Genomic DNA, 17440 nt, shown 5'->3' with positions numbered 1-17440 from the left:
ACTAGCTTGTAGCATAAGTGTTATGTTATTGAAAGTTAAAATGTGCTCATAATTAGATTTAATTTCTTCTCTTTGAGAGTTGCATAAGTTGGTTATCATGTATCCTCTAGATTTTAAACTTGTTTCATGACATGGTGACTTAATGGGATAGGGATTAGCTTTGGAATTAAAACTTTTGAATCAGTTTTTGTTTTCTAAATTCTGACCTGAGGAAGTAATTTGATTTCAGGATCAATTTCCTCAATAGTTGGTATTTCTTTTAATCTATTCCTTTATTTGTATGAAAACTTGTTAGTTAGATGAGTATTTTCTTATGTTATTTGGGAAAAGTATGTTTGTGTTTCTAATGTAAGAAATGATTTTTTTTTTTTTTTTTTTTCCTCCTCATTAGAATCACTTGCTGGCTGCCAGGAGAGCATTTGACAAATTTTTTACGCACTACCCATATTGCTATGGTTATTGGAAAAAGTATGCAGATCTTGAAAAGCGCCATGACAACATTAAACAATCAGATGAGGTGCGTACATCACAGAATGAAGTTAATACCATTAGGTACTGTAAGCCAAATAACAAGAAAACTTTTTTTTTTTTTGGCTGGCAGTACCTACCATATATGCTCAAATAGTTTAATAGGGTATTTTATTTGCATTTGTCACTCTTGTGGCATTTGTAGCTAATATTTTCTCTCTTTGTTGGCAGGTGCGTAAAACCTCAACAGTTTGTCAAGCTTTGCAGTGCAAGCCTCTGTATTACACTGCAGCTTAACAAGTAGGGCAGGGCTTTTCTCACTTACATTTATTTCTCATTTTCCAAATAATATAGTTGGTTTGCTAGTCACATTTGCTACGTCTTATTGCATTTTTGGTCAGACGCTGTCATTGATGCTCTAATGGGTCTGTGCCCTATGGTCTGTACCCCAAAGCCTGCCCACACAACCCGGTCAGAATGCAGGGACTGCTGCGCTTTGAAGATCAAGATTCTGCACGTGGGGATCAGAACATTGCCATGTTCTATCCAACCTCCACCCAAATGGTAATGGTAGATTATTTAAACAAAATTCCAGTAATTAGTATTTCTAAGGTTCACCGGATAACACAGTGTTGCCTCTCTTTTAAGAAATAAATAAATATTTGAAGTACAGTTTGTTGTTTTCTTCTTAGGTTTATCGGCGAGGGCTTCAGGCAATACCTCTTAGTGTTGATCTTTGGATTCATTATATAAACTTCTTAAAAGAAACATTGGACCCAGATGATCCTGAGACAAATAATACAATAAGAGGGTAGGTGAAATACAGATGTTATTTTCTTGCCCTGAGATGGGATGGGACTTTGCTGCTCGTTTGATTGAATTTTTTTTTATGCCTCAGCATGTGGTTAGTTTTTATAAAGGTGGAATTCAAAGTTGAATTCCTTTCAGTTTCCATTCATTTCTTGATTCACTTATTGAAGAAATTTATTTTAACTGAGTTTTCTAAAATTCTCTTCTAGTTCTCTCCCCTTTTTCTCCGTCCCCCCATCAGCTCTTATTCTAATTTTTCTTTTCTTTGTCCCCTACCTCCTCCTTTCCAAAAAAGTGGAAAAAGAATAGAAATGGGATTTGCCTAACTACTTCTTTGCCTGGATCCAGACCATAGGTTCTTACATTTTTTTATTCTACTTTTGATATCTTTCCCCCTTTTATAATTACCTTTATAAACTTGATGTTTTTACAGATATTCTTATTTATCTTGCTGTTAGCTTTGTCTATATCTTGAAGGGGCACTTTGAATCCCCCAGCTCTTGAGTTTTTCAGTCTCACTATAATTGATTAAATTTTCCTTTAAATAATATAAATATTATGCCCTTCATCATCTAATCTTTAAATCCAGAAGTTGCAAAGAAGGTGTCAATCTTTATTGGTAGAAGGTGTTGTCTTTCATAGAGATTCCCAATACCAGTGAAATCACAAGTCCATCCCCTTATCTATATCTGATAATTTAGTTCCTTGTCTGTTTCTTTATCTCTTTCTCTGTTGATTTCCTTTGTTTTGAAGTAAAAACATTTTAAGCTGGGGTTATTGGTTTCAGCAGACTGACAAAAGAATCCATGCCAAAAGGGTTAAGAATCCCTGCTTTTAGACACAGTATTATAAGTGTTAGTATGTTCTAGGCTTATCCCCAAAAATCCATTTATAGAATCATAGAACATTAAAACTAAAATTCTTTGAAATCATAAAAGTTGAATTTCTTAAAACAAAACAAAAAATTGATAGCTTTTGTTTTTACATTGTTTATCTGTTGCCATGTATTCTTCCCTATCTTTTCACAGAAAGCCATCAATTATATGAATTTTTAAAGTGAAAAAGGAAGTTATAGTTTATTAGAATATATCAGTTTTTTGAGAAAATTTGACATGATATGTTACCCATCTGTAAAGAAGTATGGGGCTGGAGTTTGGACAGTAGAGTTCACTATAGTTCTGTTTGAGGTCCAGCTTGTTCTTTATAATTTTACAATGTTCCATTTCATTTGTTTTGTGGGGGTCACCGTCTCCATTGATGGGATATATATTGTTTTCCTGGTTCCTCTTAGTTTTGCATCTGTTATGTAAGTTTTTCCATGCTTCTTTGTATTTATTATGGGTTTTCATAAACACAGTAATATTTCATTTCAGTTATATAATCACAATCCAACCATTCCCCATTTGATGGGCAGCTAGTTTATTTCCAGTTCTTTTTGATCACAAACTCCTGTTATAAATATTTTGGAGTATATAGTGCTGCTGTTGCTGCTTCCTTTTTTTTTTTTTTTTTTAATTAGTCACTTCCTTGGATACATATGTAGCAGTGGCATATTTGGGTAATTTGCATAATTCCATATTGTTTCCAAAAATGTCTGGAATCATTCACACCTCCATTGGTAGTATGCCTGTTTTTTCCATATTTCTCCAACTTTGTCTCTTCTTGTCCTTTGTTACCTTTGCTAATTTTTTGGGTGTGAAAGTACTTGGCTTGCCTCTAAACTAATATTTGTTGGCTTATGATAGCCATCATTTGGATTCCCTTGAGTCCTTATAAATTCTGCTCTAGCGCTTTAATTTTGTGTTAAACATTTGTTTCACTTGTTTCTTGTTAATATGTTGTTGGATTGTTTTCTAACTCAATACTGTTCCCCTACTACATTAAGAGCAAAAAAAAAAAAAAAAATTGGCAAAAGAATAAGAATAGGGTCAGACTCTGAAATATTGTACAATTAGCTTGTGAAGGAAATCAAAAATGCAGGTAGGCATAAATATAGGGATTGGGAGTTCAATGTAATGGTTTTACAAAGATAATTTTCAACATTCATCCTTGCATAATCTTGTATTCCATATTTTTCTCCCTCTTTTCTTCCCTCCCCTCACCTAGACAGTTAGTGATCTAATATATGTTAAACATGTACAATTGAATGAATGTTTAGAGGGCATTTATTAAATGCATGCATTGGGAGTATGGATAGAAAAAGAAGTCTCTGTTCTCACAAAAGTTACATTATTCTAACAGATACTTTGGTTCAGAAACTTAAAGGAATGATCAGTAAATATTCAACATACTTTATCCCACAACAATATAAGAATTGGCTTCAAGGTGGTTGGTGGTTCTAGAACTGGAAAGAGGGAAAGGATCCTAGTGTTGAGCTAAAAATGTTATTGGTTATGATCTTAAATTTTTGTAAGGGGGACTCTTGAATTAATGGCCCTAGAGAGGAGAAAGTAAAATATAACTTTGCTGGGGCTTTCCTGAAATAGTGTTTTGGGAGAGGCATTTGGTGGTGATTTTGTCCTGGCTGCTTCTCTTCCCCACCCTCTTCTTATGAACTTAACGAAAATACAATATGTTTTATGGGGGGGGAAGGAGGGGAAAAATTGGAACAAAAGGTTTGGCAATTGTCAATCCTGTAAAATTACCCATGCTTTTTATTTACAAGTTATATGCATGGGTAATTTTACAGGATTGACAATTCCAAACTTTGTCAATTTTCCCTCCTTCCCATCCTTCCCAGATGGCAGATTGACCAATACATGTTAAATATGTTAAAGTATAAATTAAATACAATATAAGTATATGTGTTTTAAAAAGTTATTTTGTTGTACAAGAATTGGATTTTGAAATAGTGTATTATTAGCTTGTGAAGGAAATAAAAAATAATACAACTGACTTCTTGATGACTTTTCAGTCCACTTCTAAAAGAAAAATTATTCAATCAACTCCATCTTTTTATGGGTTCTGAAATGCTAAAATTTGTTTAGAGTCATTTAAAGATATTTGGAGGGATCTGAGGGAGAATTGGTTGAGGTTCTATCTTCACTCTGCTATCTTGGCTCCACCTCCCTCTTAAGTATTTTTAAAATGTTTTCTTGATAATCTTTAAAAAAAAAATCCCTATTAGTACCCACTAGTATGCTATGTATTTTTAAGTCTCCATCCTCCTATCCCATACCAACCAGAAATCTTCCATTTATCCATATAGGTAAAGTTATTAGATAAATTCACAAACTGAAGAATATCTCATTCTTACTTGATTCATGACCTTTCTACCAAGAGAGATGAACTGTGTTTTGCTAATACTTCTGAAATCATGATTGTTGCCTGGATGAAAGTTCATAAATTTTGTCATTGTTTTTCTATTAAAACTTTTTCTTGATTCTACTTCACTCTGGATGGGCCACACAAATTCCCACATTTCTATGAATTTGCTTATCATTTTAAGATTTCCAAAACAGTTTTTAAAAAACCTATGAACAGGGTCAGTTAGGTGGTGCGGTGGATAGAGTATCAGCCCTGAAGTCAGGAGGACCTGAGTTCAGATCTAGTCTCAGACACTTAACACTTCTTAGCTGTGTGACCCTGGGAAAGTAACTTAACCCCAATTGCCTCAGCAAAAAATAAAAAGAAAAACCCATGAACTGGAAAAAAAGAACATAAACACATACCCTCATATAAAAAAAGGTCAGAAAAAGATTATACCTGAAATTGAAAGTTATATGTCCAGTTTGTATTGCAGTTAAAATGATAACAAATACCCTCATATAAAAAAAGGTCAGAAAAAGATTATACCTGAAATTGAATGTTATGTGTCCAATTTGTATTGCAGATAAAATGATAACCTGGTATAAAAATATATCTCACTTAGTGACTAGTAGTTAGTCTAGTTCTACTACTAGTAGTAGTAGTTAAGACTAGTAGTCTTAAGTGAAACTGGATAAATTACCAGATCTGAGATTAGTTTTTATTATTATCATGGTTCTGCATATGAGGATACCAAAGGTAGAAGTGACTGTGACTTTCCCAGACTTCTACAATGTTTGAAGCAGGAATTTGAGTCTAGGTTATTCTCTTTCCAAGTATTTTTCTGTATCTACTATGTCATGCTTCTGAAGTAATTTTCAAATTTCCATTTTTGATTAATGAGTCCTGCTTTTTAAAAGCTTTCTCATCAAAAACAAGTAAGATCGTACACAAATAGGTGTGTATATGGATTATATGATAAAAGGATCTCTGATTTTATCAACATGGAAACTCACCAATAATACATATTGGCAAGTGCTGATTGGCTGTTCATGTTCTCTTAAGTTTAGCAGAAGGGGAACATTCTGCATGCATCACAGAATTTTCCCTCATTTTCTCCTGATATCCTAAAGGACACATGTGGAATACTGTATACCTGTCATTCCTTACTTTTACCACAAAACCAACACATTTTCCCTTTCTGTCAATTCCCAAAGATATCTTTCAATTGTTTTCTTCAGAGTTCCTCATTGTGTTGCAGCCCTATTCACACCAATTATGTGATAAAAAGGTAAATATTGTTGTATTCCATGTCTTGCTACCATGTCCCAACACTGATAAAGTGCTGGTCTTTTAAAAAAAGAAAAGACACTTGGTTTTCATTAAACTTGGGTTTATGAAAAGAGCTTTGTAATTTCCCAAAGGCAGCAGAGTAACATAAGCAGCCTGTTCTCTTCACATTCAGTTCTGTCCTGCACTGTGTGTCCCAGAAAGACATAGTAGTAGGGAGCCCTATAGGTTATACAAATTTTTTTTGGAATCTGAGCAATAGACATTCTTCATCCACTTAATCTTTACCTTGGATATGATCAGTATGATGTCTACTGTACACAAAGAATCTCTTTTCAACATGAACTTTGGGCCTTTTATCACCTCTTTTAAGGTGCAGAGCCTATATCTTATATCTTGTCTGATTTTTATAATAAGGTTATTGAATAGGATTGTTTCTGTTAGGTCTTTTCAAGGAAGCTTGAACAATATGGACATAGCCATGGGAGAACCTTGATATGAAGGATCCTGTGAAATAGCATTTTTGTCCTTCCAAAATGTCCTTTTAAATGTTTTTTTTTTTAAAAATTAAACAAGTGAATCATAGTAACTGTGTAGTCTTTGCATTCTCTTCTTTACTTATGAATTGGTAAAAATTTTGAGTATGCTATCCTCTAATACCCTCATCAAGGATGCCTTCAATTCATGTAGAGTCTCAGGAATATTTTGTATAAATGGAGAGTGGACTCTAGATCAGTAACAACAACAGTAATAACAATTATTTTGCTTACCTTTTCCCAGTATTATTGTCAGATATTTTCCCCTATGCCTTGGGCATCTTGGACTCCTTTAGATACTTTTAATTTAAATATATCAAGGCCCTTATAGTTGGGTTGCCTTGAGCATGGATTTCTTTGTTTTTCCTGTTATTTGTTCTATTTGTTTTATTTGTTGATCTATAAATGTTCTTGGAGTGACTTAACATGATAAGTTTAAGTGGTTTTACTCTCAACTGCTTCTCTCTGGTTTAATAGATGACATTGCCCATAATTTTCTGTCACTCTTCTTAGTAAAGATTTTGCAAAATTGCTTAGTCTTGATCTCATTGTATCTTTCTCCATCTGTCATAAAGTCATATACATGATGACTAAAGTATTTATTATGATTCTTTTGGCCTTAGTGTGGCAATTAATTTATTTTGATTAACTTTTTGAATATAATTATTATATTTGCAAGTGTATGTGTATATATGTATGTCAATCTATCCTTTGATAGAATTTATTTTATTAGATATATCTATCTGTAGATGTATGAATCTATAGATTTAAATGTAATGTGTTTCTGTCTGTTACTGCAAGGAACTCCTGAATCAATGAGACAATAGATGCATATATTTGTGTATATAATAATACCGCCATAGGAAAGCAATGTACCATGATGGACTTGGAATGAGGAAAACCTCAATTTATAACCCATTTGTGAAACTGATAAGCTATGTGATTGGAAAAAGAATATGTAGATGAGTCATAGTAATGATAGAAAGAGTTCCCATACACAATGCCTGTATTCTTATCCACATTGGTTAAAAAATTCTTTGCTTATTCATAATTGATACTATCTCACATTGAAAAGGATTTCAGAAATATTCTAGTCTTGAGCAATTTGGATCACTTCTTCATTATAACTTCTTTCATTTTGGGATAACTATTCCTTATGCTAAGCCAAAAATCTTAACTTAATAGTTTTGGCCTTCTTTTGTCCTAGTTCTTCCTCATGAACTAGAGAATCTTTATCTTTTCTTTTTCAGGGTCACATAGCTAGGAAGGGTTAAGTGTCTGAGGTCAGATTTGAACTCAGGTTCTCCTGACTTCAGGGCTGGTGCTTCTAGCTGCCTTTCTGCCTTTTCTTTAAAAAAAAAAAAATCAATTACATGTCAAAATTTTTAGCATTCTTTAAAAAAAAAAAAAAATTGAGTTCCAAATTCTCTTTCCCTTCCCTCCTTCCTGCCTTGACAAGGCAAACTTGATACAGTTTATAAATGTGCAGTCATGTAAGACATATCTACGTATTAGCCATGTTGTAAAAGAAAACAGATCAAAAAAAGAAAATAAAAAGGTATTCTCAGATCTGGATCAGACTTTATTTGAAGATAAACCTTTTAAAACTTTTCCATTTAACTTCCCCATTTCCCTCAAATGTTCTTCTATAGTTGAGCTAGTTTCTATCATTCTATAGTTATTCTTTTATTGAATCTTTCTAATTTTTCACGGAAAATTTTAAAGTAGAATCTATAACTCAATTCAGTAAAGATAATAGAGATCTTTGTTTCTTTGATGTGTGAACCCTCTACTTTTGTTAATAACAGTTTAAAATTTTTTACTGTTAGCTTGGATCCACAGCATGACAAAATCCACATTATGTTAGCAAATTCTAGAAAATTATCCTGATCATAAAAACTGAAAGAGTTAACATGAGCATCATATGAAGAAAAAAAAATTGTACCCAAAGTCAAGGAAGAGAAATACTCAACCCCCCCCCCCAAAAAAAAAAAGACCATGAAAGCAAGTAATCAAGATCACATGAATTGGATTAGAACAATCTAAGATTATGTTATTTTGCTCACTGTCAATAATCTGAGAAAATGAAACAGGATGAGCTTAATAACTTGGTTGTTTATTTTTTTGTTTTGTTTTGTTTTGTTTAGACTCACTTATTTACAAATATTCCCTCAATATATCAAATCTGAGAAGGAGTATGATACTGAAGAACTATGGATAATTAAGTTTGATGTCAGCCTCTACAAAATATTTTTTGGAGAAATTCTAGAAAATATTTTTGAAGAGATAGTTTGTGATCTGTAATAGAAAGCAGGCTCCTAAAAACCAATATTGAAAGTCACAACAATCTGATGTAATTTCATTTTATAATGGACTTACTGATTGAATAGATTAGGACAATGTAAAAGAAAATATAATAATTTTTAGCAGCATATACCTGCATACTTTTTTGTCTCTCGTCTTTTGTCTCTCTGTAAACACCTTTAAAGGAGGGGCATACAATTCATTATATTTGCATTTCCACTATATTCCACACTAATATAGTGTGTGGCACCTTGGAGGACTTGATGCTTTTTGCATTTTTTTAACAGTCATTTAAATATTTAGATATCATTCCAGTTAGGATACTAGGAAACAAAAAATGCAATTTGGCTAAATAATCATATCCAAAGTCTTGATTAGAAACCTGCTTCTAAATTGCTATTTGCTAATGTCAAATCATGAGGCTCTGTACTTATATGATCATAAGATTACAGAGAAAGTTGGAAAGGACTTTTAGAAACCCGTCTAGTCCAACATCATTTTAAAATTATGGCATTGAAGCCCAGGAACATTTGATGATTTAGAAATAAGGGTCATAGGGGTTTCAAAGTATCCTGCCATAATCGGCATGTTTGTCAAATATTTGGATGAAGACATTTGTAGTGAGGCTAATACAAAGCTGAATTTGATGTCCAATGTAAAATTATCCAAAATTATCTAAATCTAGAATGAACTAAAACCAACAACAAGATGGATTTAATAGAAATAGATGTTTGGATTAATATAATAATAATAATAATTATTATTATTAGAGTTGGCATTTATATAGCACTTTGAGGTTTGCAAAATGTTTTTAAAATGTCATTTAATTTTATCCTCACAACTAGAACGCTGTATCCTATCATCCTCGTTAAAATAAGGAAACTGGGGCAAACAAAATTTCAGGGATTTGCTAAAGGTCACAGAGTTGAAACTAGATATTACTGATTGCAGATTTATGCTCATTATCCACAGTAACATCTAGCTGTCTTAAAAAGAAAGCTGCATAAAACAAATGAAACTTGGCTTGATAGCTTAAACCTCTGATCTTTTTTTTTTTTTTTTTTAATTAAATAACTTTTTATTGACAGAACCTATGCCAGGGTAATTTTTTACAACATTATCCCTTGCACTCACTTCTGTTCCGATTTTTCCCCTCCCTCCCTCCACCCTCTCCCCAAAGATGGCAAGCAGTCCTATACATGTTAAATAGATTACAATAGATCTTGGATACAATATATGTGTGCAGAACCGAACAGTTTTCTTGTTGCTCAGGGAGAATTGGATTTAGAAGGTATAAATAACCTGGGAAGAAGAACAAAAATGCAAGCGGTTTACATTCATTTCCTAGTGTTCTTTCTTTGGGTGTAGCTGCTTCTGTCCATCCTTGATCAATTGAAACTAAGTTAGATCTTGTCTTTGTTGAAGAAATCCACTTCCATCAGAATACATCCTCATACAGTATCGTTGTTGAGGTATATAATTTCCTGGTTCTGCTCATTTCGCTCAGCATCAGTTCATGTAAGTCTTGCCAATCCTCTCTGTATTCGTCCTGCTGGTCATTTCTTACAGAACACTAATATTCCATAACATTCATACACCACAATTTACTCAACCATTCTCCAATTGATGGGCACTCTGATCTTTTTTATTTGAGTAGGTAATAATAAACCAACAGTCCAAGTAGAGTGTCCACACATATCAAGGAAGCAAAGACCACCATTATCTTTCCTGAATTGAGTTATAAATGTTAGGACTTTTTGTAGTTCTTAGCTCATTTTGAGATAGTTTTGGTTATACTTTTCTTATTTTTTCAGTCACTTTGTGCATCTTTGGGAATGTGCTTTTTTGTATTTAATTTTAAAATCTAATGTTAGAGAACTCCCTTATGCAATTATGTTAGTTTCTCCATTCAACAAACATTTATTAAGCATCTATTGTCGCAATACTTTGTGCTAAATGCAAAGATAAATAAGGTAGTTAACACTTGCTGAAAAAACCTTACATTCAAGATTATTGCATTTGTTTATTTCACATTTCAGCTTGCAACTTAAGTTTCCTTTTGAATTAAATGTGTAGTCTTATTTTTGTGCAGTTTTATTTATCAGAGGGATAATTACTATATTGCATTACTTCCCTCATGGAGTTTTAACATTTTTTTTTAATTACATAAGATTTAGCTTAAAGTACATCTCTTAGCATCAGGATTAATTTATAAGATTGTGAAATAATTATAAAATGATTTCATTACAGATAAATTTAGAAATAATTTAATTTTTCAGAACTTTCGAGCATGCTGTTTTAGCTGCAGGAACAGATTTCCGATCTGACAGATTATGGGAAATGTACATAAACTGGGAAAATGAACAGGGAAATCTGAGAGAAGTGACAACTATATATGATCGTATTCTTGGTATTCCAACACAGCTCTATAGTCACCATTTCCAGAGGTAAGTAGAAAAATAAAGGATTTTTAAATATTTTAAAACAATTGGTAACAATCTTGAATAGTATCTTCACAGTGTATTGGATTTTGAATCAGAAGACCCTGGATCTTGGCTCTGTTAATCACTAATATGACTTTGAAACAACTTTTTAAAATTCTATAATTAATAGTTAACTTTTTAAAGCTGGTCAGAAGCACTTAAAAGTAATAATTGAATTGATTGTAAAATCTTTTTTCGTTTTTCAAATAAAAAAGCATGATCTGGATATGTTACTGATAAGTTATATATGAAGAAGCTATCCAAATTAGTCTCTTTAGTGCTGGTATTTGTCTTTCTACAGTATTTATATAGGTATGGATTTGTATCTCTCTTCTTTGGGTCCCCTCCCCTGGCTAAGAAATATATTGTGACTGGTAAATGAAAAGTCAAGTAGTTAGAAGGCTTTTATCTCTTTTGCTAAATATACTCATAATATGACACTTTTATTCAGAAGAATTATATTTCTGATGTCATCGAAACATTGTGGTAGATATTTGTCAGCATAATCAAGGAAGTTATAGACTGATATATTTACTAAAACAAGATTCTTCATGGCAAACATCAAATAAGTTATGCTTTTTAAATGGAAATCTCTACATAAAATAGAATGTTATTTTAGGCAAATAACCTAATTTCAACAGTATGCTGCACATAGACATGTGTGTTATATTTAGCTTGCATAGCATTTCTGTGGGTAGCTGGATAGGACAGTGGAGAGTGCTGGGTCTGAAATCAAGAAGATTCATTCCTAAAGTCAAATCTGACCTTGGGTTAAGCCTTGGCAAGTTATTTCCATATTTACCTTAATTTTCTCATCTTTAAAATTAGCTGTAGAAGGAAATGAGAAACCACTCCAATAATTAAAACTCCAAAGGGGATCATGAAAAGTCAGATACAAATGAAAGTGACTGAACAACTAAACATTTAAATATAGTAATTATTTGATTATTCATTTATTTTGTAATGTAAATCCATTTTCTCCATGTTTTTATCTTGCTTTTTAATTTGTGGAGGGCATAAGACAAAAATATTCTAGTTGGCTTTCCCCAGGGGAATCTTTTCACTTCTGAAATTAGTAAATATAAATACTTTTAAGAATTATAAAAAATCTTTAAATTGACTTCAATATTTCTAAAGAAGTCCAATATTTGTGAGATAAAGATCCATCTGAGTATTATTTTTTAAGTATACAACAAAAGTGAAATAAATTTATATTTGATTTATATCATTTATACAAATAAGTATTGGCCATACTGTGTAATAACTTAAAAGAAAATACTAATTTATACCTTTATGTTTTTATCTCTGATTACTAGTTTTTTCTGTTTTAGTAATAATTTCCTTGAATATATTCGTGTTCAATCAGACTTTCTTTTTAAAATTCTGAAACATTAAAAAGTCAGTGCATGTTAATTCTAAAAGAGTAAGATGGGTAGGGTCTTTGAAATGTTTAATAGATACTAATTGAATCTTCTAGGTTTAAAGAACATATACAGAATAACTTGCCTAGAGATCTTTTAACTAGTGAGCAATTTATTCAGCTACGAAGAGAACTGGCTTCTGTAAATGGACACAGTGGTGATGATGGCCCTCCTGGTGATGATTTGCCATCTGGAATTGAAGATATAACTGACCCAGCAAAGGTAATTTAAAAAGTCACATCAAAGTTCTTCCCTTAGTATATGATAAGCTCTTTGCACATTCTTCATTGTAGATGTGATGTATTGAATTAGAAACTGTCTCTTTACCAATCAGTTCTAATTTTGAAAATGAAGTGATTAAAATAGCAAATCTTTAACTTCTCTTAAAGGAAAATACTAATTCCTCAGCTGCAACTGTTAGGTTTGAATGTGATTTATTTAATCTGTTTATAGGAACAGGTGTTTTGCGTTAATTTAACATAGATAAATTTGACCTTTTAAAGGTAACAAAAGAATTTCTTGATAATATACAACCTAGGAACTTTCAGAAATGCAAAAATAGTATTTTTCTGAATCCCATATGGGTTGAATTTTCACATTGATATTCTGTCTGTGGAACAAGTAGTAGTGTACAACTTTATATTTCTGAGATCAAGCAAGCTGGTATAAATTGAAATATGTTGATATTCAATTGTAATTTTTTTTTTTAACTCTCCTTTTCTTTTTTTTTCTCTCCTAAGCTGATCACTGAAATAGAAAACATGAGACATAGAATCATTGAGATTCATCAAGAAATGTTTAATTATAATGAGCATGAGGTTAGCAAAAGGTGGACCTTTGAAGAAGGTGTAAGTTCTTTTTTTGAAATTCATATGTTTTGAAACTTGACTTTGTTTTATCTGTTGTACCTAGGAAATTAAAACAACATACCTACTATCTTAATTAGGATAATAATTATCCTGATCTATTCTAAATATAAATCTCATTAAAAGTTTATTTGAATTCCGGTACATACCATGAGTCAATCAAGATTTTATTAGAATTCTCAGAATAATGAATCAGGTAGTAAATTAGTCTTCCTTGTTGAATGAGATCATATTATATGATGTTATAGCTGCATATTTTAAATAGATATTTTAAATGCCTCATAGGCATTATACCAAGTACCGGGGATATTAAATCAAAAAATTTAGACTATTGTCTGACTTATTAGCCAGTATTTAATTTATATCATCAAATTCACATGTGACATTTCTGTGTAAACAGTTTTGGCATGTTTGCACTGCTATGCTATTTTTTTAAATTTCAGATTAAAAGACCTTATTTCCATGTGAAACCATTGGAAAAAGCACAACTGAAAAATTGGAAGGAATACTTAGAATTTGAAATTGAAAATGGAACTCATGAACGTGTTGTGGTTCTCTTTGAAAGATGTGTCATATCATGTGCCCTCTATGAGGACTTTTGGATTAAGGTGAGAATATTGTATGTTAATGAATTTTTTAATAGATTACAAACATTGATCTAGTGACTAACCTTTTTTGTACCTCTGTCGAATGTTGTTCATGTAACTATATCTGTTGCATTAGGAGATGGTCTGCTTGCAACCAGATTTGACTGCTGCATATGCCAACCTCGTTGCCTCTCTTCGTCCTTCCTTACAGAAACTAGTCTAGTGGTTCAATAAAGGTGCTGAATGGGTTTAAAAATAGAATTTTATTGTTCTGAAATGTATTTAATGGCCTACTCAATCATAAATTATTCAGTGTTTACTCTGTTTCTGTGTGTAGTATGCCAAGTACATGGAAAACCATAGTATCGAAGGAGTGAGACATGTCTACAGCAGGGCTTGCACTATCCATCTTCCAAAGAAACCCATGGTCCACATGCTATGGGCTGCTTTTGAAGAACAGCAGGGTAAGAATTTGCAACATCAGTTGAAATTTTATTTATAATTTAAAGTAAAAATTCCATTGCCAAATCAAAAGGATGGGGGGATGCTGTGGGAAAAAGACTTTTTAAAAATATTGTTTATTTACTTGATACCTCTAGGTAATATTAATGAAGCAAGAAGCATTCTAAGAACATTTGAAGAATGTGTTCTAGGACTGGCAATGGTTCGCTTGAGAAGAGTAAGTTTAGAGAGACGGCATGGAAATATGGAAGAAGCTGAGCACTTGCTTCAGGATGCTGTTAAGAATGCCAAATCAAATAATGAATCCTCATTTTATGCTATAAAATTAGCCCGACATCTTTTCAAGATACAGAAGAACCTTTCAAAATCCAGAAAAGTACTCTTGGAAGCCATTGAGAGAGACAAAGTATGTGTTTCTACATATTTCAGATTTTGAGATAGGCTAATAAGCTAATAATTGACCATACTGGCAACAATGATGACAGGTTGTGGTCTGTATGTAATAGATCATATTACTACATGGAGACACCAGTCCCTCTAAGCTGATGTTGCCATTCTTGTTTTTAGAAAGCTGATACTGAGTTAATACAAAGATCCTCAAACTATGCCTGTGGGCCAGATGCTGCAGCTGAGGACATTTATCCCCCTCATCCAAGGCTATGAAGTTTCTTTATTTAAAGGCCCACAATTTCACTATAGTCCGGCCCTCCAACAGTCTGAGGGACAGTGAACTGGCCCCCTATTTAAAAAGTTTGAGGACCCCTGAGTGAAGAAGTCCTGGCTTGGACTCCTACCTTAGTCATCCTTGCTCTGTGATCTTTAGTTTATTTACCCTATGGGCATTTCTTTAGATTTCCAGTTTGGGGGCAAATGCCAGTCTCTAGAGACTAGGGGGAATTTATTCACCTGGTATTTTTTTATACTAGCAAAATTAGAGATCTGGTTAATATTAAAGTATACATAAGCACCTATATAAAATAATCTTTGTCATATGTTAATATTTAAATAATGAGTGGAGGAACCAATTATGGACAAAAGAAAAATAAAGTGTAGGCAGAGATGGAACTTCAAATGTTTACCCATTTTTAAGTAATTTGGCAACAAAAATAATTATTATTGATTTAAAAGCAAAAGGCAGTTTTTGAGAACATTGTATATGTGTGTATATACACACACATGTGGTAATAATCATATGCTAAAGTTTATATTTTTCTGCATAGAACAATTTTTATTACACTGTATAATTTTGAATATATTTCTGGAGAATGGGAACTTGTTTTTCCTGCATCATTACTTCATTCCTATTTAGGTAGCTTCCTCATTGTTCTACCTCTGTTTATCTCTTCTCTCCAAACCATTCTATGTATAACTACTTCAGTGGCAAAAGAATTATTCCAGATATTTTTACTGCTACTTGGTAAACTTCTATGGCTCCTTTATAATTGCCTCAAGGAGAAAATAGAAATTTATTCCCTCACGTTTAAAGTTTGATTTCATATTTACCCACACATTACTTCCTACACAAGCCTTTTCCAAGTCTCATATTTGTGACTAGTCTGCTCTGCATATTACTTTTCATGTTCTTAATTTTCTGTGTATGTAGGTATTCTTGAACTCTCCCTGTTCCCTAACTTTATACGTTATTTATATAAATTTTGTTGTAATGTTTTTATGTAAAATATCATTCTAATTATTATTGAATGGTATTAAGTTCTATGTTTATATTTTAGACAGGTAATGTTATTGGTGTTTATTTTTCTATAGGAGAACACAAAATTGTACCTTAATTTACTTGAAATGGAATATAGTGGAGACCTCAAACAAAATGAAGACAATATCCTCACCTGTTTTGACAAAGCTATACATGGTTCATTGCCTATTAAGATGAGAATTACATTTTCTCAACGAAAAGTGGAATTTCTAGAAGATTTTGGTTCTGATGTGAACAAGTAAGACAAATCTGCCATTTATTTGAAAGATGAATGAATGAACATTGACTTCTAAGAACAATTTAAACGTCTATATAGTTTTGAAAGTTTTTCCTTCTAAATTAAGCATTAAAAAAACCCTCCATACTAAAAGTCAAGGAATATATATAATATATGTATGTATGTATCAGTGATAATTTCTGATTTCTATTTTAAAATTTATTGTGCCCTTAAAAATTCAAATGAAAATTAGATCCTACTGGATGCTAAGGGAAAGTGTATCACTTTCTTAAAATATTATTATTATTTTTTTTTACACCTTGTACCTCTTTTTTAAAAAAGTAATCTTAAAGATAAAGATTTTATGTCTCTAAACTTATGAATCCTCAATTTCCCAAGTCAATTCTTTTGCTAAAGTTTTCAAGCAACCCAGGAAAAAGGGATCATTCATTTAATTATAGATGAAATTACATTAATGAAAAGACTAGTATAATTGGCTGTATTAGAGCTTTTAGGAACCTTCAGAGGATGCTATGGTAGTTTTCATCATCTGTCCCTGGGAATTGGAAAGGAATGTTAACTAGTAGCTACATGTTATCTGTTTGACTTTTTAAATGGAATTTTTAATGAGAATGGCTCTTTTTTTTATTTTTTATTTTTGAAATGATGACTAAACTCAAATAATTACATGTCTCTTCCCTGTTTGGTACTCTTGGACCATGAGAAGAGGGGAAAAAAAAAAACACAATACAGTATAAGGAATTGCTCCAAAGTTAAGTACATGCACACATGAAAGAGTTTTAACATATTTTCCTTGATATTTAAGAACCAAAATGAAGGTTAAGGGAAAGCAACATGAATTTATTTTGAAGGTGCTTAGGAAGAAGTTCCTTCTCTATTAGAAAGAGGTAGGAATCAATTTGTTTAAATTTATGATCATCATTAAGGAAAGCCTCATTAAAATGAAGCGTTTTTGTGGGGGGTTTGTTTGTTTTTGTTTTTTGTTGCTTAAGTGGGAGATGCAATTGGTTAGGTGTAG

At 32.1% G+C, this 17440-nt stretch overlaps 1 protein-coding gene and 1 non-coding gene across 6 annotated transcripts in view; both read left to right on the top strand.

Moving 5' to 3' along the window:
• The window catches only part of PRPF39 (pre-mRNA processing factor 39), a 37389-nt gene that overhangs the window by 12077 nt on the left and 7872 nt on the right, over nucleotides 1-17440 (top strand). The window contains exons 1-11 of one of the 5 annotated variants that reach the window (XM_023502553.2): nucleotides 432-517; nucleotides 700-768; nucleotides 870-1032; nucleotides 1161-1279; nucleotides 10934-11101; nucleotides 12615-12780; nucleotides 13299-13406; nucleotides 13868-14032; nucleotides 14349-14475; nucleotides 14611-14879; nucleotides 16238-16422. In XM_023502553.2, the coding sequence (XP_023358321.1) occupies nucleotides 946-1032; nucleotides 1161-1279; nucleotides 10934-11101; nucleotides 12615-12780; nucleotides 13299-13406; nucleotides 13868-14032; nucleotides 14349-14475; nucleotides 14611-14879; nucleotides 16238-16422 (1394 nt within the window). In that variant the 5' untranslated portion in view covers nucleotides 432-517; nucleotides 700-768; nucleotides 870-945. Of the gene's footprint in view, nucleotides 1-391; nucleotides 1033-1160; nucleotides 1280-10933; nucleotides 11102-12614; nucleotides 12781-13298; nucleotides 13407-13867; nucleotides 14033-14348; nucleotides 14476-14610; nucleotides 14880-16237; nucleotides 16423-17440 lie in introns of those variants that run through there. The other 4 variants (XM_031952614.1, XM_012548435.3, XM_003756301.3 and 1 more) reach the window with 4 other exon arrangements.
• On the top strand, nucleotides 14941-15027 carry LOC111720565. Its single transcript, XR_002770204.1, has one exon. It is a non-coding gene; the product is annotated as a small nucleolar RNA SNORD127 (small nucleolar RNA).

Source organism: Sarcophilus harrisii, chromosome 2 (genome assembly GCF_902635505.1).
Source record: "Sarcophilus harrisii chromosome 2, mSarHar1.11, whole genome shotgun sequence".
NCBI classification, from domain to species: domain Eukaryota; kingdom Metazoa; phylum Chordata; class Mammalia; order Dasyuromorphia; family Dasyuridae; genus Sarcophilus; species Sarcophilus harrisii.
The sequence above is the reverse complement of the archived record's forward strand: the minus strand, read 5'-3'. Positions and strand labels throughout refer to the sequence as shown.